General features: G+C 44.0%; 1 protein-coding gene across 1 annotated transcript in view; it reads left to right on the top strand.

Moving 5' to 3' along the window:
- The window catches only part of GNG2 (G protein subunit gamma 2), a 123188-nt gene that overhangs the window by 89986 nt on the left and 9809 nt on the right, over positions 1–23393 (top strand). Inside the window, exon 3 of the mRNA XM_075532412.1 lies at positions 12503–12618. Within this exon, the coding sequence (XP_075388527.1) occupies positions 12532–12618 (87 nt within the window). The 5' untranslated portion in view covers positions 12503–12531. The remainder of the gene's footprint in view (positions 1–12502; positions 12619–23393) is intronic.

Raw genomic sequence — 23393 nt, 5'->3', positions numbered from 1 at the left:
TGGCGGTCAGAAGATTAGATGGACCAAGTAAGCTTCAGAACTACTGCTTAGAAGTGAACATCAACCCCTGCACTGTGGAAAGACTGATGTTGAAAGCGTTCAACAGCGAGCTTGGTTTAAAACGAACTTTCCGTGAGCTCCAGTTTAAAGTCCTAACATACCAGACCTCACAAAACCCACCTAGAAAGGATCAACCCAGGCAAAGAAAGGAGCTCTCTAGACAGAAGCATTTTCTGGGTGCTTTACTTGTCATTCATTTGTCCTGCCAATAGCTATGGAAGGCCTGCCATGAGCCAGGCACCAGTGATTCAGCAGAAAGTGAACAAAACAAATTCTCTGCTCTCGTGGAGCTTCTATTTTAGAGGAGAGTGTTCATAATTAATTTTTTTAAAAGATAAAGTATTTCAGATGGTCATGTCAAGAACGGGAATAAAGCAAGATGATTAGGAAGGATGGGAAGTACAGGTAGAAAAGGTGTTCCTAGAGGAAGCAAGACCCAGGAGGGCCTCAAGCAAGTGGGCAGAAGCCTGAATCCAGTGAGCGGGTCCATCTGGGGATTTCAGAGCAGAACAGCAGATGCAAAGGCCCTGGGACAGGTATATGCCTGCCAGGTTCAAGAGACCTCAAAGAGATGCTATAGCTATAGCTAATGAATAAGAAGAGAGTGATGGGAGATGAAATAAGAAGATGGTTTTACGAGCCATATTCTTCCTATCTTGCAGACATTTAAAAGACCTAAGCTATTGCTGAATGAGGTGAGAAACCATTGAAAGGTTATCAGCAGAAGACTGACATGATTCTGGCATACCTTTTAGAACACAATTCTCTGGTTACTCTGTAGGAATAGACTAAATGGAGCAAGGGTAAAAGGAGTGAAGGGAGTTAGGATGCTACTGAAATGGTCCAATAAGATACAAAGGCAAGTAGGCCAGTAGGGCAGCGATGAAAGTGCAGGAAAAGGTTGAATTCTGAAAGAAGAGCCCTAAGATTTGCTGGTAGATTAAAGGTAAGATATGAAGAAGACTGAAAAAATATTAGAGGTTCCAGGGACAGGGAAGGACTAGGGACTAAGATTGTCTTCTAGGTTTTTAACCCAAACAACCAGAAGAAGGAGCTGTTGTTGACTGCTACAGGGAGGAACTGGTGGTGGGAAGGGGGTGCGGGGGGTTACCTCCCGGATGCCCATTCACAAGGAGAGATGGAGTATGACATCGAACAAAGTTGATAATGGAGATACAAATGTACATGCACAGCGATGGTCTTTATGACCATTGACTAAATAAGATGATGTAGGGGTACGTATAAACAGAAAAATGCAAATACACTCGGTCCTGGGCATCAGGGAGATTTTTTTTTCAAGGAGAGTAACTGAAATAGAATTGCAAGTGATGTAAAAAAAGACCCCAGAAAAAGTAGCATCCCAGCAATCAACTGTTTAAGGAGAAGGGAGTCACTGTGGCCGTGACCCACTAAAATGCCCACTGTCAAGTCCACTGTGACACGAGTGAACCCTCCAGGACAGGACAGAACTGAACTGCTCAATCTGCTCCATAGGTTTTCCAACGTCCTAAATCTTTAAGGAAGCAGATCAGCAGCTTGAAACCATGGGTGAAAGATGAGGTTTCCACTCCTAAAGAGCTACAGTCTTGGAAAACACCACAGGGACGGTGCTCCTCCGCTCTGCAGGGTCGCTGTAAAGCTGCATGGACTCGGTGCGAGTGGGTTTGGGAGTAAATCTTTGCAGGACCAGACAGCCTCACCTTTCTCCCACAGCACAGAGTGACTGATGACTTTCCACTGCTGTCCTTTGGGTTAGCAGCCCAGGGCCTAACATGCAGCCCCCCCAGCATGCCTCGTGACCGCCTCGGCGTTAGGGTGTAATCTACAGTAGGTCGTTATATTTTGACAACATGACTGAAGAAAGAAGAATACCTATAAAGGGAGATCCTGGTCGTCAACTCAGCATGTTAGATAAGCTCCTTTCATCCTTTATAAACTGCCGTCTTCTGAGAAAGCTCCTCTCTCTTATTCCTTTATCCTCCAGCCTAGCGCTCCTGGGTATCACACATGGTTAAGTGCTCCATGACTAGCCAAAAGGAGGGTGGGATGAACCCCCGACCCCCAGGCACCCAGGTGGGTAAGCCTGTGATCAGCATCCCCAAACTCCACCCCATGGAGATTTGTAATTGATCTGACAGCACCCTACAGCCACTACCCCAGAGTATTTCTGAAGCAGCTTGGGCAGGAGTCGTGTCTATGGCCTTACCTAGTAACGAAGCAAAAAGTTACGTGGGTTTTTTAATGTTGTTTCCTCTACTCATTCCTTGTCATCAAAAAGAAACGTGTCACGGAAATTTAGTGTATGCACTTTAGAGAAGTAATCTTAAAAAACAATACCGATGAAATGAATAAAAAATGGCTCTGTGCTACATATCAGAGATGTACTCATCTTAAAGATGTGATATGAAATTTGACCGTTGAGTCATGGGGGAAATTGAAGTGACTTCCCCCTCTGAAAGGGAGATGAGTAGATCTCGCAGTGTGGATAATGAGGAGTCATCTCAGAAGGTCAGCCTTTACTCAGGGCCCAGCACATCCTTCTGTGGGTTGGTTAACACTACTTTCCCAGCGTGATTACACACACACACACAAAACTGCACTCCACGTTGGAGCAAGGCACCTGAAAGACCACTACGAAGGGTCATTTGGTTGTCTAGATGGGGAGTGGGATTTGAGATTGTTGTGATCTGAATCTGTGAAATAATAGAATAATTATAATCATAAAAATGCTTAAAGTGGTTTGGATGTATTTTGGAACTCCAGTTCTTTGAAAAGTGAATTGGAGGGGTAAAAAATGTGCCAACCGATATCTCTGACACTAAACGAATGGCAAGGAAATGTTGCATCTTCAGGGGCCCCCGTGTCAAATTAGGATTCTGTCTTAGATGAGTCATCCTAGACAGGGCGATGGGAGGACAGGGTGTGGGGGGCGGAAGGAGACTGCCAGAGCTCTCAGCGTCAGACTGATGTTGTTTATCCTTCCCAGCAAAGCACATTCATAACTTTGGAACTAGGACACGTTATTGATGGCTTATCTGCTGCCAAAGACAAGCCAGATTGCATCTGGTGACTTGAAGATCTATTCCTATCTTCAGTCGCCAGAAAAATGGTGACCAGGCAGAAGGTGTCCCCCACTCTAGCTTATCTTTTTGCCCCAGGAATGTGGGAGTCGTGCAGGATTTGCTGAGATCTCATACCTAGGTGCTGTCCCTGCGGGGAGCATGCTACAAATGCTCTTTGGTTCCCCGCTTCTCTGCAGGCCAGGGCATCAGCAATGCCGGCCACAAGGACGTGAGCTGAGCTGGCACGGCACTCAGTGGCTGGTCTGGCCGGAGCCATGGCTGGCAGCAGCAGGGACACACCTGTGTGTAAGCACAGGTACCTTCTGGACTTTGACCGTTAGATGTGCCCGAGAGGAAGCTAATGGGCCAAACAGAAGCCTTGGGTGCTGGCTTTGGATGCTCGTTCTGCGGCCACAGAGAACCTTCACAAACACTTCCGTGGGAGGTGAGCCTTTCTCTGCAGATGACAGTGAACGATCTGTGCTTTCCGGGCGTTGTTGAAGCTCGTGTCTGGGCAGCAGCTGGTTGCCTTAGAAACATGCCGAGGGACGCTAAAGCACTGCTTCTAGGTCACGCACGCTCAACCTGTGCTGCCTAATTTCAAATCACAATTGCTTTTCAAATGACCGCCATCTCCCTTAAGGTTTGTCAACACAAATTAGAAATGCCACCATGAGGGTAAAGCTATCCCGCCACAATCCTGACTGTTGTCGTTTCTCTGTCTCCAGTTCTGCTTATTGTTAAGTTCTTCTGTAATGGAGTTGCGTCTGGTTGTACCCACAGATGTGCGTCTTGTCCTGTCCGATTTCACTGTGCCTTCTCCTTGCTGTCAGGATCAGAGAGCACGCACACACGCGGGCTTCCAGCTCACAGCATTTTGCATTTGCCCAATAACAGGCGACGACAGTTCTTTTTCGTTTGCGCCTGTTCCCAGGCCCCTTTGAGCCAGATTCATTGTTCCTCAGAGTCTCCTCTCTCCTGGGCCCAAAGCCACTGCCATCGAGTGGATTCCAACCCTGTGCCAGACAGCCTCCTTGTCTCCTGGGGAGCAGCTGGCGGGTCTGAACCGCTGGTTCCGAGGTTAGCAGCCCAACCCTTACCCAGGCAGCGCCACCAGGACTCTTGTATAGCGCTTGGTAAGTTACGATGCGCTATCACAAACATCACACGTGTGCGATCCTGGAGCTGGGAGCCCACTTTACAGGTGAGCAACTGAGGCCTAGAGAGATTGAAGGAGTTTTGTCCCACTGTGGAACCATTGGGAGTGTCAGAGGGACCAGACTCCATCGCTCTCCAGTCTCCTTCTGTCAGTGCTTCCCAGGAGATGCCCAGATAGCGGCGCACTGAGAACCCAACCCGCACCCAAGAGGCCGGTGCTTCGGTGGGGAGCTGCGTGTCGCTTTGTTCTCCAAAGGAAGTCATGTGTTGCCGTCCTGGAAGTCTGAGAAGCCATTTGGAACCGTGGCAAGGACGTGTCCCTGAACTCCAGGGGTTGCGTAGTGTCTCAGATCCAGTGCGGCTGCAGATGAAAGCAGTGCTGTTGTTGTTGAAAGAAATTAATTAACCAATAGATAATTTCCTGCCAGGAGGCAGCAGGCCACTGCCTGTAAGATCCCCCTGCCTCCGCTGCTGCACATCCGACATCAGCAGGTGAAGAGAGCCGTTTCTATGGAAACTAGCTCATTAGTTCTCTTTTGTGGGAACCCTGCTGGTTTGTGGCCTGCGCTTCCATATTACAAAGAAATAAAATCCCACCACGTCTCCTGACAACATGCGAGTCTTTCATCCTTCGAGGGAGCGAGGCCTGCCGAGCATCTCAGAGCCGCCAGCTCACGTGTGCTCTTTCCTTATCCAAGGCTCGGTGGCATTTTAAAGTTGCCACGCGTGCGGTTTCCATTTTACAAACTCCCTGAAACCCGTGACTTTGACGGAAGCATTTGTTCAAGGGCCGGGTTTTCGTCAAAGTCTGTACAAGCCGCTCACCAGTGATGGAGGCTCCAGAGAAAGGCCGGCTCTCCCAGAGACTCGGCCTTTCCACTGCTGGCAGCCATGGAGGGGCTGAGCCCTGTCACTTCGCATCCTGGACAGAGCAGGGCTCCCTCTCCCTGGACACAGCCTGCACGTTTCCAGGGCAGTCAGGCCCGGGTGTGCCTTGCTCCCACTTGGTGAGTGGCAACATCCCAGCAAAACCAAATGGAAGCAGTGCAGAGGGGATTTGAAGCCCGTATGCGTCTCCCTGGGCTCGCTTTCTTCCTTAGGGACCCCAAAGCACGGCTGCTTCCACACGGGTCCTCGCGTGCACACCTGCTCCCTGTCTGTCGCCGGCTAGCTACAGGGGCCATGAACATTGTTGTTGTGCTTCTGGGGGTAGCCGACTCCTCGGGGAGCCCCAGGCCCCAGGTTGGGGTCAGCCCGTGGCTTCAGGAACTCTCAATAGAGAGGCGCTGGAGGAGAGTCTTTCTCTGGGGAGGAGGCTTCCAAAACACTCTCCTTGCTGATGTTCTGACATAATCTTAAGCCTCAGTTTCTCAAGCAGGGCCCGTGCTCCTTGCAGAAATGCTGCGAGGATTAAATCGGAAACAGCCTTTAAAGCTCTTGGCCCAGTTCCTATCACATAGCAAGCCCTTCATCTAGAAGCTCCCAGTGATGCGGCTCTGAGTCCTTGGTCCTCTGGTGAAGGGACAGAGAGCGCCCTGGCTCTAACCTCTAATTCCCGGAAATAAGCACTAAGCCCTCGGGAGGGGAGGGGAGTGGGGAGCCAATAGTTAGTTCCTGACTTGTTTTGTTTACAAGTGGATCCTTCACGGAGGCCAGCAAGCACTGTGTTGTAGCTGTCTGCTTTCAATGCCTGTCCAGGAACCCCAGCTTCCTCAGGGGAGGAAGCCTTCCTGTGTCTTCAACCCGCTCTGCTCCCCTCTCTCTCTAGCTTCCTTCCAGGGGCCCTGCCTCCTCCCCCTTTCAAATTCAAATCTGTAGCCTATGAAGTTCAATATCTTTCCAAGATCTTTCCAAGTTCCTGCTCCTTCCAAGCTCTTTCATGCCTCCAAAGTGTTCCCAGGGCTTACATGGGGCTGCGTAACTGCAGAGTCAGCGGTTTGAAACCACACACTGCTCTGCTGGAGAGAGACGAGGCTCTCTACTGGGAAGAGTTACGATCTAGAAGCCCATGGGGCGGTTCTCCCCTGTCCTGAAGTAGAGCCAACTTTAAAGAGTTGGAATCAACTCAATGGCAGGGAGTTTGGTTTGGGTTTTGGCTCCATCTGGGTGAGCCCGAACACTACAACACCCACACCCACCACACCCAGACCCTATTCTCATCTCTTAAAAAGAGCATAAAAACTCTCCATCGCCACACTTCAGGCTGATGCTCACAAGTAAGCAAAGTCAAGTGAGAAACCAGCACATTTTGACACCACAAAGATATCGTTGTGATGTATCTAGTTGCTGTTAAAACACAGGATTAGGAAAAAATGACCTTGCAAAGTAGATTCTGTGGAAGAATTTAGTGAGCTTCACAAATGAATACTTTATTGACTTAAAATGTCTCTAGTGGTAAACAGACCACAAAGAAATCAGTGTTTATTGATTGGTAGAGCCTGGAATGTGCTATTTTGGTATTTTCTGGACAGAGTGGCCAACGGGTAATAGAGAGCGATGCTTGACAACAAGTTATCTTGAAACATGGTCAGCTGACAGTTCACAGTGACTGCTTGATTCACATCCTAATCATCCGTCATAAGTTCGTTAGTGGTGTGAAATCCCATCCCAGGATTGGATCTTAATTGGACGCTTTATATGTGATTGTTTTCATTGTTTGATGCCCTCGAGTCTATTCCAACTCGCATTATCCCGTGTGCCAGAGCGGAAGGGTTCGATAAAGTTCCACAGACTAATCCTTTACAGGGCAGATTGCCAGCCTTTGTCCAAGTCCACTGGGTAGGCCAGACCCAACCAATCCATCAGTTGACAGTCAAGTGCTTAACTGATGTGCCACCAGGCCTGTTACACTTGTGGTCCATAAAACTAATCCAGAACAACTAGAGGAGGGATCAAAGAAATGTGCCAAATATGACCAAGCTAAAATGTGATTGTAGCATCAACAACTAACAAAGACATCCATCGCTAAACTGTACAGCACTCTAAATTGGAATGTTTTTAAAGGGTTCTTTCATTCCAAAGCAACTACCAGCCAACCCCCAATGATTTGACTAACTGACAAATGAGGAATAACAAAGACATCACCAAGTGACTGGGAAATGATAAGCCTCTTCTTTGTTTTCTAGACCTAAAACTTGCTTAATTGCCAACCTTGGCGATATTCCTGGTTCGGTTCCAGGCTTCTGCAATAAAGCGAGTCACACCCATGTTTTGGTGTCCCGTAGACAAATTATATTTATACTGTACTGTAACCCATTGGGTTCAATAGCATTGTGAGAAAATTTTAAATATTGAGAGAATGACCAATATGTGCCGCAGAGACACGAAGTGAACGCATGCTGCTGGGAAAACGCTGTCGATAGACTTGCTCGGCACGGGCTTGCCACCAGCCTCCCGTGTGTTTAGCAGGACGCTGCCCGTGCAGCGCAATAAAGCAAGGCATGCCCATCAGTCAAACCCCAGCACACTGACTGCAACCATCAAAGTATCCCGAGACTCTGTTTTAGTTGTAATTAAAGGCCCTAAAGGAGCCTGTCTGGATACACACTTTAAAAACAAAACAAAACACCATTAGGGCAGGAAAGAAATGGAATCCTTTGCAATTAACCCACGCTCTCTCAGGCAAAGACCCCATTAGCAAACATTTATTTATCTTTTCCCCACAGAAATAAGGGGTTGTGTGTTTACTCCCAAGCCTAAGTGACAAGAAAATGTCAGGGTTTTGTAACAGGAAAGTTCCTCCTGAAAACCAGTAGCTGCTGGGTATATTTTTAGAAAAATAAAGCTCATCCAAGTGGTTATTATTCTATAACAGACCTAGACCTGTCTGCACACTCCTTGGGAGAGGGACCCTCTTCTCGGCAGTTAGAAAGAATAAAATGCCTTCTTATTACTGCTGGGGTTTGGAATTCAGGTGGGATGATTACAACATTCTTTCAGAGTCTGACCAGCCTCTTAGAGAAAGGGTTCTGAGATTGTTCTAGAGATGTGGTGTGTGTGTGTGTGTGTGTGTGTGTGTGTGTGTGTGTGTGTGTGTTTTGCTCACTGGAGAATAGAGCCCAGTATAATCTCTTGCCACATCAAAGAAAGAGATTGTGCTTTATTTTTAATGAGCAGAAATCAAATAGTCACAAACCATAATGATCCTCATGCGAACGAGGAGCACTTAGCACTGAGTCTTCACTGGGGGAGAAGTAGGGATTACAAAGCAGACGCCTCTAACAGATAAGTTAGCAGCTGCCCTATTTTAGAGTGTCCTTCTGGATTTCCCATTAGGGACACATTGTCCTTTAAAAACGATGTAACTTACTGTTGTCTGCCACTCCGCAGGACCTTAGAATCTCAGTCTTTGCTCGCTAAATGCCATTCGCACCGCCAGTTATTTTCAGAGTTCGTACTACCCCCACACATTCCCAAATGCCTCTCTAAAGGCAATGCCCCCTTGGTTGAGAAGCGCCAGTGACTGTGTCTTGGAAAAGCGTAGGCAGCACATTCCTGTGCTTTGTGTATGCGGTCGGGAGAGACCAGTCCTGGCGAAGGACCTCGTGCTTGCTAAGTGGAAGGCCAGCGAAAGAAAGGAAGGCCCGCCACAAGAGAAGGGGACACACAGGAACACTTGGGGGATGGCGCAGGACAGGGCAGGGTTTTATTTTGTTGTTTGTCAGGGGCCTTTGGTTCAGAACCAACCAGAGAAACGGTCTCCTGTGTGAGGTTGGTGGAGGGGGTTGTGTGTTTGTATGTTTTGCGTTGTCTGGGTGCCTCCCGTGTTTCCTTATTTAACACAAGTGCTCCGGGAACGATTCATCTGCTCTTCGTCTCGCTGTGCATATGCGCCTGTTATGTTGTGCTATGATTTTTACAGTCTCCGTCTCCAGACTTCCACAACTGTTTCAACAAAACATGAAAGGGCATTCGTACACAGTGCATCATTCACTCAGTAAACGTGTGCTGCTGCCCGGTGCCAGAGACGCCCTTTATAACAATGCTGTGAACAAGAAAGAACCGTTTACCTCATGGAAAAGCAGTCTAAATGTGGCCAGTCCGCAATTGGCCCGGTGAGACTGCAGGACCAGTCAGGGCTTAAGATCCTCCCAGCTGCCCACGGTGTAGTCTTCATCGTGGAAATCCAAATGGGTCCACGATACGGCTGCCTGGTGGCTATCTAACAGGCGGGACGCAAAGCACAGCCCTCCTTCTCCTAAGGGCACCTGTTTCTATCGAATCGGCCAAAATGTAGTCATATAACTATACTGAGCTGAATTTATCTTTCAGCAAAATGTACTCAGTTAAAACTCGGGGTTCTTGTGGTCTCTGTGAAAGAACAGAAGTTACTTGACAAAGAGAAGAAAGGACACTGAGAGACAAGTTGTGGTCACTGCGTGATCTGGCTTAGATTCAACGGCAGAAGAGGTGTCCAGATGCTCAAAGCTTCTGCAGGCCGAGTGAAGATATGGAAATTCTGTGATATTGTGCATGCCAGTGTGATGAGTTAGAGTTTCAGAGAAATGTTAGCTTCCCAGAATAATGATAAGACTTTGCAGATCAAGACTCATTCCAACTATGTAATGAGCTAGGTTAAGCCACTAGATTAGTCAGTACTCCCATCTTGACTTTCTGGAAAACTGTGAAGTTGGTAGATGGTTGCTTGACTGTGGGACATAAGATGTTCCGGTGGGCTGAGATGATTGGGTCTCTAGCCATGCCTATGAAATCCCAATTATCCAGGCCTCTTTTTTATTTATTGGTTTTGTTTGTTTGTACATGGAATTTTTTCCTTTGATCTTCAGAGCACATGAGAGTTCGGAGATATCTGCAACTTCAAAATCCTTTCAGTCTCCCCTCGCATTTTATTATTGCCAGCCCCTTTGAAAAACAAATTGAGGAAATGGTTAATTGTCTTCCAGCTGATATTGTAAATGCTGTTTGGTATGACTTTTTTTGAAGCATTTTTTATAAAACTGTACTCTCTGTTAAAAGACTTCGATGTTTACAGAAGCCTTATACATGATTTCTCCTTTGTTTTGAAGAATTAGACATCATAAAACAAGTACCAAAGAGATAATTTGTAGAATTTTCCTTTTTTGGTAATTTTTTTAATTGTTTAATTTTTAGTGGAATGTATTGTGGATTCTTCCCCAGGTTTTCTGCATGTCTTCTTTCGTCTTTGGGACGTGTAACCTAAGATCCGACTTTCTCTCTAGAGAAAAGAGATTTCCCAAAGGGAGCTGGCGCCATGATTCTTAACGACACCTTCAGGACAAGATTGTACTAATGTTGACTGGGCGATGTTTTCTTAGTTCTCCTTGCCGGGGTTATGCACACGGATAGGTTGCACCCCTCAGACATGACTTTACTCTTGTCAGTGACCTAAAGGGCCACAGTTATGCAGAAAGTCTTGGGGCAGAGAATGGCATTTTGTCTTGAAATATGGTGGATCAAAAAGAGATGGTGGGACAATAAAGGAGAAGAAGGGCAATGAATGTGGATTGGACGTAAAAAAAGGTGGGAGGGAGGGTAATAGGAACTGGGAGAGAGTCTGGCAGGGCCCAAGCAAAGAAACCATTTCATAATCTACAGAGTCTGTCTGTATAGCACTCAACTCTGAACACTTGTGTTGAATCTCCACAAATGTTAGGCGCCCTCAAGTTGGTATTATATACAACAGCTCTAGACCTTGCCCGGCCTGTGCCAGTCTCACAATGGTTCCTTGAGTCGAGCGCATTGTTGCAGGCACTGGGTCCATCCATCTTATCAAGGGCCTTCCTCTTTTATTGCTGCCTATGTTAATCCGGGTTGACTAGAGAAACAAATGCGTAGATATTCATATGTGTTTAAGAAAGAGCTTTATATCAAAGAGCAATTTTATATTGAGAAAGCATCCCAGCCCAGGCTATATCAGGTCCATAAGTCTGATAGTGGCCCATATGTTTGAAGCTAGTCGATAAATTCCTCTCTGGGCTCACGCAGCACATGCAATGATTGCTGAATGCAGGAAGATCACAGGCCAGTGGGTAGAAGTTCTTGGGGATCCAGTGGTAGTGGAAGCTTCTCAATGTAAGCACGGGTTTCCACATGTCTCCTCCAACTCTCTGAGTGTCTCAACCACAGGAAAGGCAAGGCAGAGAAACTGTGTCTGGCCTCCAGTCTCCATTGGCCTCCCAATGAGGTCATCAAGCTGTGACCCGATTGACAGGCTAGACTCCACCCCTTTGCTCAAGTTGACAGATTATGTAATTGCCACACTGCCCTTGTACTTTACCAAGCATGATGTTCTTTTCCAGAGACCGGTCTCTCCTGATAAAAGGCCCATAGAATGTGAGATGATGTCTCACCATCCTTGCTTCTAAGGAGGGTTCTGGCTGTACTTCTTCCAAGGCAGATTTGTTTGTTCTTTTGGCAGTCCATGGTACTTTCAATATTCTTTGCCAGCACCATAATTAAAATGCACCAATATAGACAGAAGTAAAAAATGTAAGTCTGTTGGACTCCATTTAGAATACTGCTAGTGAACTAATGATGTATTCAACAGTGTGGGCACAGCAATTTCTCCCGGCCCCTGCTGACATTATTGATGTGTTCCTGAGAAATCGTGAGTTAAGAGGAGAGTTCTGAATTAAGCCATATTTCTGAGAGTAGGAAAGATGGCTACTTATAACACTACTGGATTTAAAAATGTTGAAAAGTGCACTGTCTCTGCAGTATAATAGGCTGAGGTGGTCATGATAAACCAGGAGATTGAGATCACCGGGCAGGCATTTTGTACTTGGTGTTTATTCCTAGAGGAGTCCGCAATTTACCATTTCTCCCTCAGCTTGTTGTTATTTTCATTTACTCTATGAAGGAAGACATTTATACAGTTTCTGAAAATCTCAACCCTCAATAAATAACAAAGATAATAATGTGTACTATCGGCCTTATCTTCTTATTTCATGGGTTAACATCATTTTCTTATCTTGCTTTCTGAATGGGGAAGGGACACATCTTATTCTACCTGACTTGGTAAACATTCTTTTTCTTTCCATAAAGAAGAGATGGGAAATGGATGATGAAAATGAAATCTCGTCTTCACGGCTGCGTACTAATCAAACATTTCTGGATTATAACTGGCGAAGACGGGCCTGGCTGCAGCCACTGAGTTGAGACCTCCCGCTATGACAAATGCACACACTCTCCATCGCTTGTGAATTCTCTGATGCATGCGTCCTCTTTGTGTTCTTTCCTAGTGTGTCTGAGAAACACCACGAGCGCTCCAATGGCCAGCAACAACACTGCCAGCATCGCACAAGCCAGGAAGCTGGTGGAACAGCTGAAGATGGAAGCCAACATCGATAGGATAAAGGTGAGCACAACACAGCCCTCTCGGCTCATGAGAAGAGGCATTTGCAGCCCTCTGGGCCTTGACTCCTCTTGTAGCAGAGAGCCATGGCAGGAGAGAGTTGTGATGATTAGGTGAAAGTTCACTTTTCTCGTGCATCATTGTCTTAGATTTCTCCAAGTTAAATGAAAAAGTATAAATAAAAACAAGCTCTTCAGGTAGAAGTAAAAACAAGCAAATACAATGCCAACTCCAAAATGAACAAAAAGGAAAGACATACACTGAATTCCAGAAAGGAAACTGAAAAACACATGCAACGTATCAGTCCATCCGTTGCCTGCCCTGGTCTTTGTACAGAGCCTCGTCCCATTTGGGCTTTGGCTTTTTCTGCCCTGGTTCAAGTTCTAAATTTATGCCTCTGATTTTCTTGTCTAACCTTCTTCCATTCAGCAGGGCTGGTTACTTTTTTATTTTCTCCTTCACTTATTAGATTTTTTTTCTTTGAAACATAAAAGTCACACAATGTCTCCCTAAGAAGTCAAGCAATATAGAGGTTTCATTTTTTTTAATTTCTCTTAGGTGGTCGTGTCCTTTCTTTCTCTCACTACTCAGATCTAACCTTCAACTTGGCATTCCATTAGCGCTAATTCACATTGCATCAAGATTCTAAGTCCAAACTCTTAGTTGGCAGGATTTTGAATAGAAAGTTAGTCCTCACAATGCCACATGAGTAGATAGCTACTGCCAAAAGGTAAGTGAATTTCTGTTAGCTATCAAAATTTTTACTTTCTGAAGGCCAAAGTCATTTGTGAACTAAAACTCAGAACCACTTCTCACTTTCTAAAATGAAACTAGAACTTTCTTCCAAAAATCCTGTTTCAATAAGAAACTTTGTTGTGTGTGTTTTCTCCATACCTGATTCAGCAACCTGGTCAACCCGACCCTCCTCAGGGGCATGCTTCTAGAGCAGTGATTCTCAAACTTCCGAATGCCGCTGCCCTTTAATACAGTTCCTCATGTGGTGGGAAGCCCCCCAACCATAAACTTATTGTCATTGCTACTTCATGACTGTAATTTTGCTACTGTGATGAATCAGGCAACCCCTGTGAAAGGGTCGTGACCCACAGGTTGAGGACCGCTGTTCTAGAGTTAAGGGTCAGTATACTATGGCCTATTAGGCCAAAGACCCACTGCTTACTTTTATAAATAATGTTCTCTTTAAATACTGTTACACTCATTATCAGCATATTGTCTATGATTTATGTTACAACAGCAGAGTAAAATTATTACAACAGAGAACAAATTTCTTACAAAACTTAAAATAGTTACTCGGTAGCCCTTTACAGAAAATAGTTGCTGACCTCTCTTCTAGAGCCATGGTTCTCAGCCCATCTGTGCATTGAAAGGGTCCCGGGAATTCTATAAAAAGAACAATTCCCAGACCACCCCACAATAATTAAATGAGGATCTCATGAGGTATGGCTCAGGCATCAGTATATGTATATATATATTTAACCTTAAGTTTCCACTTGACTCCAGTGTATAAGCCACCCATTCAGGATGACAGCCCTTAAGGAAGGAATTTATTCTCCCTAACACCCGCCATGTGTGACCTAGTGAGCAGAGTCAGAAGATCTATGAGCATTTTCTCTCCTTTGCAGAATTTGACTTTGTCATCAGGTTGAATTTTTGCTGTTTGTTTGGTTGTTCACTTGTTCCTTTATTCAATAAATATTTTTTTGAGAACTCCCTATGTGACCAGGCCTTCTTTTAGGTCATATGGTGTAGGTTATTGTTGGTTGTCCTCGAGTTGGCTCCAGCTCATGGCTACCCCGTGGGAACTTGGACGAGACTGTGCTGTGCCATCTTCAGGATCACGGGGGCAGCCATTTGGGTCAGTCCATGTCATGGAAGTGCTTCCCTCCTTTTGTTGGCCCTCTACTTTACCAAACATGATGTCCTTCTCCAGCATATGGCTGCTGCTGCTTCCAAAATACATGAGTTGAATTCCCAGATAATGTTCTGTGATCCATTGGGATTTCATTGGAAATTTTTCAGAATTAGATGGCCAGGCCTTTCTCCTAATCTATCTCCATTTGAAAGTTCTTCTGAAATCTCTCCATGATGGAGACACTGCTGACATTAGAAATCCCGATGATGTAGCTTCCAGCCTCCTCGTAATAATGCAGGGCCCATGGTGTAACAAATTGGCAGATGCTTGGTGGTCTCGAGATAGAGGGATAAAGACACTATTCTCATCCTCGAGGAATTCCTGGTTTAATAAGGAGCTACAAACAGTGTGAAACAAGCCAATTATTGACAAAAACATGCTCTCCAAGAAGCCTAATTATCAAAGGTCATTAGAAAGAAGTCAACACCACACCCTGAATGACCTTTGAACAATACTTCTGAAAAGACACAAATAACTCACTACTGGAAAAGAGACAGCGCGTCAGCCCGATAAACTGAGCATCGAGTTGTTGCCTTCCCAGGTGATCTTTAGACGCAAATCTCTAAATCCCTTTTGACGTCATTAGACCTCAAACTGTTGTAAATACAGCAGCAGGCCGCATGTCAGCATTTGTTCTGCACGGCAGAGCCCGGCAGCCATGCTGTGGTGAAGTGTCAGATTATTTTTAGTTTAGCTGTTGGAGAAAACCGCGACTGTGTTGACACAGTTGTCAGCTAACTGGGTTAGGATTTGGTTATCAGAGTCTCTTCTAGACTTCTGAGCATCCAGGCTCCTCCACCTCCCTTCCATACTTGATCCTGCCAGCAGGAGGAAGCTTCTCTCTGAAGATCGCAGGCTGGTGATTTTCCAGTCAGTAGTGACATTTCTTGCTGTAAAGGGCAGCGATGATTTCATGTACATCTGGCAGCGCTCACTGTCGCAGAGCAACAAGAGCAGGACCTTTAAATACAAGGTCAGGCGACACCGCTGGCACTAGTGCTGGGGAGGTCCCTACCCTCAGACATGGGGTGAGTTCATCTCTCGTGTGGCCTCCACGATAACTCAGGCCAGGTAGACTATCCCCACCTTGAAAGAGAATCCCAAAAGCATCTTTGTTTTTGAAATCTTGTTTCCTAACCTTTTACATCACGGCTCCTAGGAGATTTGGGCTAATAAACCCATTCTCTGTCCATAAGCCTTGGCATATAAAAATGGTCCTTCTAGTCGTTTTGTGTATCATTCTTGGCATTTCTTTCAAGGACACAGAATAAAGAGAAATACAAGGTAGATGAGAAAGGGGTTCAGAGGTGTTGTAAAGAATTTGAAACATCGATAATATGAAATAGCATTCACCCTGACGTTGAGCAAGAAGTCATTGGATAATGCTCATGATCAATGCACTTGGCTGCTAACCAAAAGGTTGGAGTTTCAAATCCACTCAGAGGTGCCTGGGGAAAAAAAGGCCTGGTGATATATTTTTTAAAGCCATCCATTAAAAAACCTATTTTTTTCCTCATACACCTGAGGGGGCCATGAGTTGCAGTTGATTTGATGCCAACCTGTTACTAGTTGAATGTTGAGCATAAACGAAATGGAAGAAGGCATGTCTGTTGCGCACAGGTTGAAAGAACCTGTACAAAAGCACAGTACAACAGAACCTCAATAATCCACCTATGCACCACTACTTTAGGATGCTGGGTTTCTGATAACGAACCTGAGCCACGCTAGCATCAGCTAGAGGGACAGGTGATAAAGGTACAGAGTGTCTCAGAATCCCAGAGCAGACAGACAGCGGGGTACGCAGTAGACCTGAGAACTGGAAGGCCATCAGCAACAGCCAGCGCTCAGTAATACGGCTTTGCTACTCTCTGTGTTCCATCCTCTCTCTTTTCCTGAGAAGAATAGATTCCTTGGCTCTCTGCTCCATGTGACAGACACAAGATGGCCTCCCATGATTCTTAGGATTATTTGTCACAGTTACAATGTCATAAAGAAAGAGAGAACTTGATCCAAAGCTTTCTGTATCAATTCCCTTTTCCTAGAGTGGCATCTCTAACGCAAATGAGTCATCTCCAGCTTCCGCCAATTGACTGTTGAATCACGTGGTACAAACATGACTCCTAGGAATTGATTCGCCCATATGGGTAGAAAGGGGATAAATAGTAAGGAAGGAGCCAGAATCATTGTTAACTGGAAAGATGCTGCTTGACAGAGATCAATGCTAGCATTAAAAAAGAACAATGAAAAATAAAATAAAAGCAACAATAGCAAAGAGTCAAGGCCAGGAGCAAGGATGAAATGGTTGCTTCTTAACTAACTGGGTGCTCCCTAAATTGGCCAGCCACAAAACTTTCACTTCTTACTCATTTCTCCAAGTAGCCCCGTTAGACCTTTCCTTCCTGTCTCAAGAGTGTACTGTGCAAATTCTCACTTCTCTACTTAATCTGGATCCCTCCCTAGGAATGCTTGTCCCCTTATTTGTGTCTATCAAAATCTCAATCTTCCTAAAATCCCCAATAGATCATAAGACTCTTTTGCCAGTCTTACCATATGATTCCGTCTATAAATGAATCTTAATTTCATCTAGTCTTTTTTTTTTCAAACTAGACGGCACAGTCCTTAAAGTTAAAGTCAAACTATGTCATTTACTTATTTAAGCCCTTCAGGGTGCTGAGTTTCACAGGGATTCAGTTAATACTTAAAACAATTTATTGACATATTTCATCCAGTCCCGTTAAGAAGAGTTGTGCAGTCATCACTACGACCCATTCCAGAGCATTTTCTCCTCACTCAGTGTTGTTGGTACCCCACTTCCCCCAAGTTCTCCTACACATCCTTCGGTAATTACTAATCCAGTTACTTTCTGTAGATTTACACATCTTGGATTTCATATGTAGAAAATCACATAAAACAGAAACGTGAAACAAGCAACATAAAAAACCCCAACAATGACAAACCCAAGGAAAACATCAATCAAAAAGAAAATATAAAAAACTGAAACCATTTTTAAACGAATCAAAAGAGAGATCACAGGATAAAATGTTATATTTTAAACTCACTCCAGGTGTCTGCCAGTGTCAACTTTACACTGCTGTCTGTCTGCTAGCGTGGATAGTCACAACCCTGGGCTAGAGTCAAAAGGGACTCACCAGAGCTTTAATCCATGTGGGGACCCTACAAATGGATTTGGGCTTCCACTCTCATGCATAGCCATCTGCAAACTGGATGTTGATAATTTGTGCTCTGATAGCATTCCCTCCTTTAGATTTGGTTTTATTGTAAAAATCTTCAGATCACACAGGCTAGGCTGGCACACTTCTTCCATGTGGACTTACTTGATGCCTCACTTAGATGGCTGCTTATTTGGAAACAAGCCTTTAAATCCCCATATACTGTTCTTTCTGACAGCTAGGCACCATCTAGTTTCTTTACCATACTTTGCTTCAGTGATCTCTTCATGAAGAAGAGTTTCAAGTAGGACCATTTTTAATTATGGCTAGAATGAAGTGTGAGCTTAAAATCTATTCATATATGTACAGTTTAAGTCTGTCTCTGGTTCACTTTTGGGACATTGTTATCATTTTATGATAGAGAACATTATAGATCATCATGCTGGGACATAAGGAAATTCCACTGACATGTCATTAATTTAGCCAATGGAATTGACTCCATAGAACCTAACAACAACATAGAGTTTAAAACACTGCTGAGAAGAGGAGATTTTACATGTTTAGCCAGCTTTTCAGACTGCAGTGCATGAATTGTTGACTTACACAGATTAAATTCTTCAGTGACTGGTCACTGTTTACATGAACAATGGGAATTAGTAATAGGGCAAAACTTTTAAAAATCCTCATTCAAAGAGGCAGAACTATGCCTTCCAGATTAATACATCGGAAAAAAACTAAGAAGAACATTAAAGTAGTAAATATATTATAGTGCTAGGCACTGGCACCCTCAAAGCAAGAGATTCCAACCAAAGTCCAATGACCACCAATTCTATAACCTTAGGATTGCAGTCGTCTGCTGCTTCTCACACGAGCGTGTTTCATCCGTGAGATCAAGGGAGCGAGTCAACTCCTTAAAGCTGCTGAGTAGACGGGAGTAAAGCCCAATTCACTTGGCTGGGTTTCCACATTGGATCGCACTCGTGTGGCCTACGAAGGAGGTTGCATGCCTCCAGGGGACCGAGTCTAAAGCCCCAGTAGTCTATAGCCCAAGGCTTCTGTCACCAAGGGCTAAATAAGTGTTCAATTATGAATCGCGTGCAGGGCATATTATCCTCCTTTGGGTTCTATTTAAGTATTGGTAAGCGCTCTTTTCCCAATGGGAGGTTGCTTCACCCAGTTTACCCATCAACATAAGTGTAATTACTTTCTCCAAGACATACATGCTCCCCTCCCTTCATCTTGACTTGAATTTCCAGTAAGTTTCACATATCACTTCGGTAAGAGTGTCTGTGAATTTGAGGTGATTGTAGCACAATGAAGGAGCCCTGGTGGTATAGTGGTGATGTGTTAGGTTGTGATCCACATGGGCATTGTTTGGAAATCATCAGCAACTCGGCAGGAGAAAGTAGACGGGGCTTTCAACTCCCATAAACAGTCTTGGAAACCCACAAGAGGTCGCTGTGGGGCAGTATCGATTCAATGGCAGCGAGTTTGGTTGTTGTTGTTTTAGCACAATGGTGTATGGCAACAACTGGATGGCATCTTGAGGAACTGACCACAGCTGAGGTGAGGTCGCCTCCACCAGAGGGGTTTTGAAGATGCACATATAAATGTGGTGATATATAATTAATAGGCACTGACAGTCTCTCCTCTTCATTGCTTCAGAGATCGGATTAGATGATTACATGACTGTGGAGCCGAAGCCTGCCTTCATCTTGGTATTAATCCTTATAGTACTGGACTCATAACGTATTTGTCAAAAGTCATTTGGCTATATCGATAGATGTTTTTATTTCTTCATCTATCCTGCTCCATTGGTCTATGTATCTATCATTGTACCAGTACTAGGGTGTTTTGACTGCTGTGGCTGTGTAGTAGGTTTTGAAAGTGTAGTACTGCAAAGCCTTCTACTTTATTCTTTTTGAGAAGGTCTTTGCTTATACTAAGCTTCCTCCCACTTCAAATTTCCAAAAATTAAGTTGGTAATTTCCTTAAAGAATGAAGTTGGCATTTGGATCAGCATTGGGTTGTATGTGGATTGCTTTAAGTAACACTGACATTTTCACTACATTGTCTTCCTATCCATGAACATGGGAGAGCCTTCCATTTGTGTAGGTCTCTTTGGGTTTCTTATAATAATGTTCTTTAGTTTTCTTTTACTGGTCTTTTGTTTCTTTGGTTAGGTTTATTCCTAAGTATTTCATCTTCTGTGTGGTAGGGATCAATTCTAGAGTATGTATATGTGTGCTGGGGAGGAATGCAAACTGTTTGGTTGTTAGGGTGGAGTGCTCTGTATATGTCTTGGAGGTCGAGCTGGTTGGTTGTGTTGTTCAGCAATTATGTTTCTTTATTAAGTTTATTTCTTTGATAGTTGTGTGTTGAAGTCTCCTACTATGATTGTTGAGCTTTTTATTTCCGTTTTCAACTCTGAGCATTTGATTGAGTTCAAGAGTATTTCAAGGGTCTTCATTTGGCATGTGTATGTTTCTTAAGGTTATATGTTCCATTAATCATTATGTAGTATCCATTCTTATCTCTCACTATGTTATTGGCCTTGAAGTCTATTTTATGTAATATTAATATTGCTACTCCTGCCTTTTTAGTATTTCCATTGACTTGGTAGAGTTTTCACCATCCTTTGATTTTCAGCCTATTTTTGCCTACAAGTTTAAGATGTGTCTCTTATAGGCAGTATATATAAAGGGGGGCCTTAGTAAACATATATTTTAATAAATACCTTTAGATTCATGTGTTGAAAGTGACATGTAACAAAACATGAGGAACTATATTCCTCATGATATTCCCATTTATATTCATGATTTTGAGATTTCAAGCATGAATGTAACTTCCAGATAATGCTACAGTCATGGTGATAATTCAAATAAGACGAGCATGAAGAGAGACATGATCACTCTAAAAACAGGTAAATTGTTTCATGCCATGTTTACAATTAAAAATAGGTAACATTTATAGTATACTTAAAAAAAGTTCAGCTTCATAAAAAGTATAGAATGATATTCATACCTGACCAATTCATGCAAATTACTGAATGAAGCATGACTACTAATAATGATTAAATCTGATTCTTAAGGACTACATTGATGATTAAACATAGAACTTCATTTGATAGAGGTGGATGTAATTTTTTTAATTCAATCACTATCTCGTAGGCACCAAATATGTGATGATTGATTCATAGTAGATTGAATTGAGCTTTAGGGAGAACTGTAGTGATAAGTGGACTACTTAGGCATTATACTTGGTGCCAGCTCACCAAGACCCACCCAATACAGCAATCCGACAGGCCATCCTAGGACTGCCACACTGGCTTCAGAGAGTGGAAATCTTCATGAAAGCAGATTGACTCGTCTTTCTCTTGTGGTGTAGCTAGAACATGTGAACCCTCCCTTTCTTGCTACTAAACAGGAGATATCAAGTCTAGTTTGAGATGCTCTCATGTATTTTTCTAGCATTTCAATGGAAAGTTTTAGCATCTCTTCCATAAAATAACTTCATTCCATTTGACTGGAAAGATCTATATTGTATAGATAAAATTTTTAATTGCATTAAGGAATGCATTAATAATTGAACATAGCACTTCATTGGCTAGAGGTGGATATAATTTTTTAATTCAATCAATAGCTAATAAGCACCAAATATTTGCCTAGCCTTACGTGCCTCTGAGATGTAGCAGCAGTGCAGTAAAACCTTGGAACTTTGAGAACTCTGGAAAAAAATGAATATTTCTGAATAACTCAGTTTGTAGGCCAGATGAAGTCTCTCCTGAAAAATAGAATGATTTTGAATGACAATCCTCTGTGTCTTTATGTGTTCATCAAATAGAGCACATTCAATATATGTTTATGGATGAGAATCATTTTGAAACATAATTCCTTCTTCTCCAGAGACCCTATTGATATGGCCCATCAGTTTAATACCTCCTTCAGGAGGGTCAGGGGAAGACTACTTACAAGATTCATGCATTATTTTATAAGTTAGGAAATCAAGGCAACATATGTACAGATATCCTTGGACAATTGATGTGTGGATTGTGATAAGAGCCCCCAATAAAATGATTTATTAAAATAAGAAATTTTTTTAAAAGAAATGACCTCTTCGACATTTGAGTGGGGTTCAAAAGGCATCGTGGCTATTCCCTGTGCTCAGCACTGAAATCAGACACGTCGGGCACTCTGAACTCGCACGAGTAAAGATCTGTGGAGGGGCTAGATGACGACTCAAGAAGCTCCTCTCCCAAGGTGCCTGCTTCCACACCGGGCTTTCCCAGCAACTTCGCTGACTTCTTTCTTGGAGTATTGGGAAGTACCTCACAGCCTGTTTTCCTAACAGCAAGTTTCCGTGTCCGATAAGTACACCAGAAAGGGAATGTTGTAGAGCACCTCGTTTATAAAGTAGTAGTTTCTAAATGAAGTTTTAAATTTGTAGTAAAGGTTTGTTAATACTCCCCAGCTGGTATTTCTGCCCGAGACATGAGAATCTTTGTATGCTTCTAAAACATGAAATATAATAAAATATAATAACGTGGTTGCTCTTGCTAAAAATATATAATAATAATAATAGACAATCCAGACTCCAAACTCACTGCCATCTAGTCAACTAGGACTCGTGGCCACTCAAAAGGGCAGGGTAGAAGTGCCTTGTGGGCTTCGGGGACGGGGACGGTCACTGTGATCCTGGGGGCTGTTCACAGTCACAGAGGCAAGATCCTTTATACTCACTGTAGGCCAGAGATACAGGGCAGCAGGGTCGCGCTGCTTGCCATTCCTGACATGGGTGACCTTGCTGCTTGGGTACTTCTCCCCCTTGCAGTACAACTTCAGGGCTCATCAAAAAGTACTAAGGGTTCATTTGTGCATATTATGGCTTAAATCTAGACGTTTTAATTTTGCCTTACATTACATAGTAATGAGTCAAAGTAAAGTAAATCCGTTCCCTCATGTCAGCCAGCGGCTTAGGGTCTGAGTAAAATATATTTCAAGACTCACGTCAGACCAACCTCACCTGGTTTGAAAACTCTTATTTCTCCTCAGAAATGTGACAGGTTCTTGAGTTTTGCCAGGCCTCTGACTGACTAGCAGTTTGTGATGCGTGCATTACCTTCACATTTCAAGTGAGTCTTTGAAAAGCCTTACAAGCAACAGACTACAGTCAAATTACAGTCAACGGCGGATGACTCCGTGAATTCACACAACTCAACGGAAAGAGCCGAAGGGGCAAATGAATGACTGATCCCCTCCATGCGCACAGCTAACTTCTCTCCGGCCAAGGAGGTGGACATCTGTCAGCACGTACCTCTCTGCCTGGTAGCTGGCAAATATTTCTAACATCAATTTAAAAATGTGTCTCAATTTCAGGATGTAGTGAAGGCTGAGCTCAGTTAAAATTGGAGGTCTGGTTTTTCTCCTAGTGGTGACTGCTTCTTGGAGCCGTCAGAGCGTCTGCATAGAACAGGTCCCACTTGTTTGGAGGCTGACCTCACGGCCTGGTGGCCTTCCCCGGGGCTCCTGAGAACTCCTTGGTCCTCAGGCTGAGTCTGGTTTAGTGAGGTTGCTGGAATAGCTGGGTTTCAGCAGCTGTCAATCTGGAGAAACTAAATAGATTCTATGTGCTCGTGATGCATGAATGTTTCCACGTGTGCCAGACCCCTTCTCCCTCAT

The sequence above is a fragment of the Tenrec ecaudatus genome, chromosome 14 (genome assembly GCF_050624435.1).
Source record: "Tenrec ecaudatus isolate mTenEca1 chromosome 14, mTenEca1.hap1, whole genome shotgun sequence".
Lineage (NCBI taxonomy): Eukaryota > Metazoa > Chordata > Mammalia > Afrosoricida > Tenrecidae > Tenrec > Tenrec ecaudatus.
The sequence above is the reverse complement of the archived record's forward strand: the minus strand, read 5'-3'. Positions and strand labels throughout refer to the sequence as shown.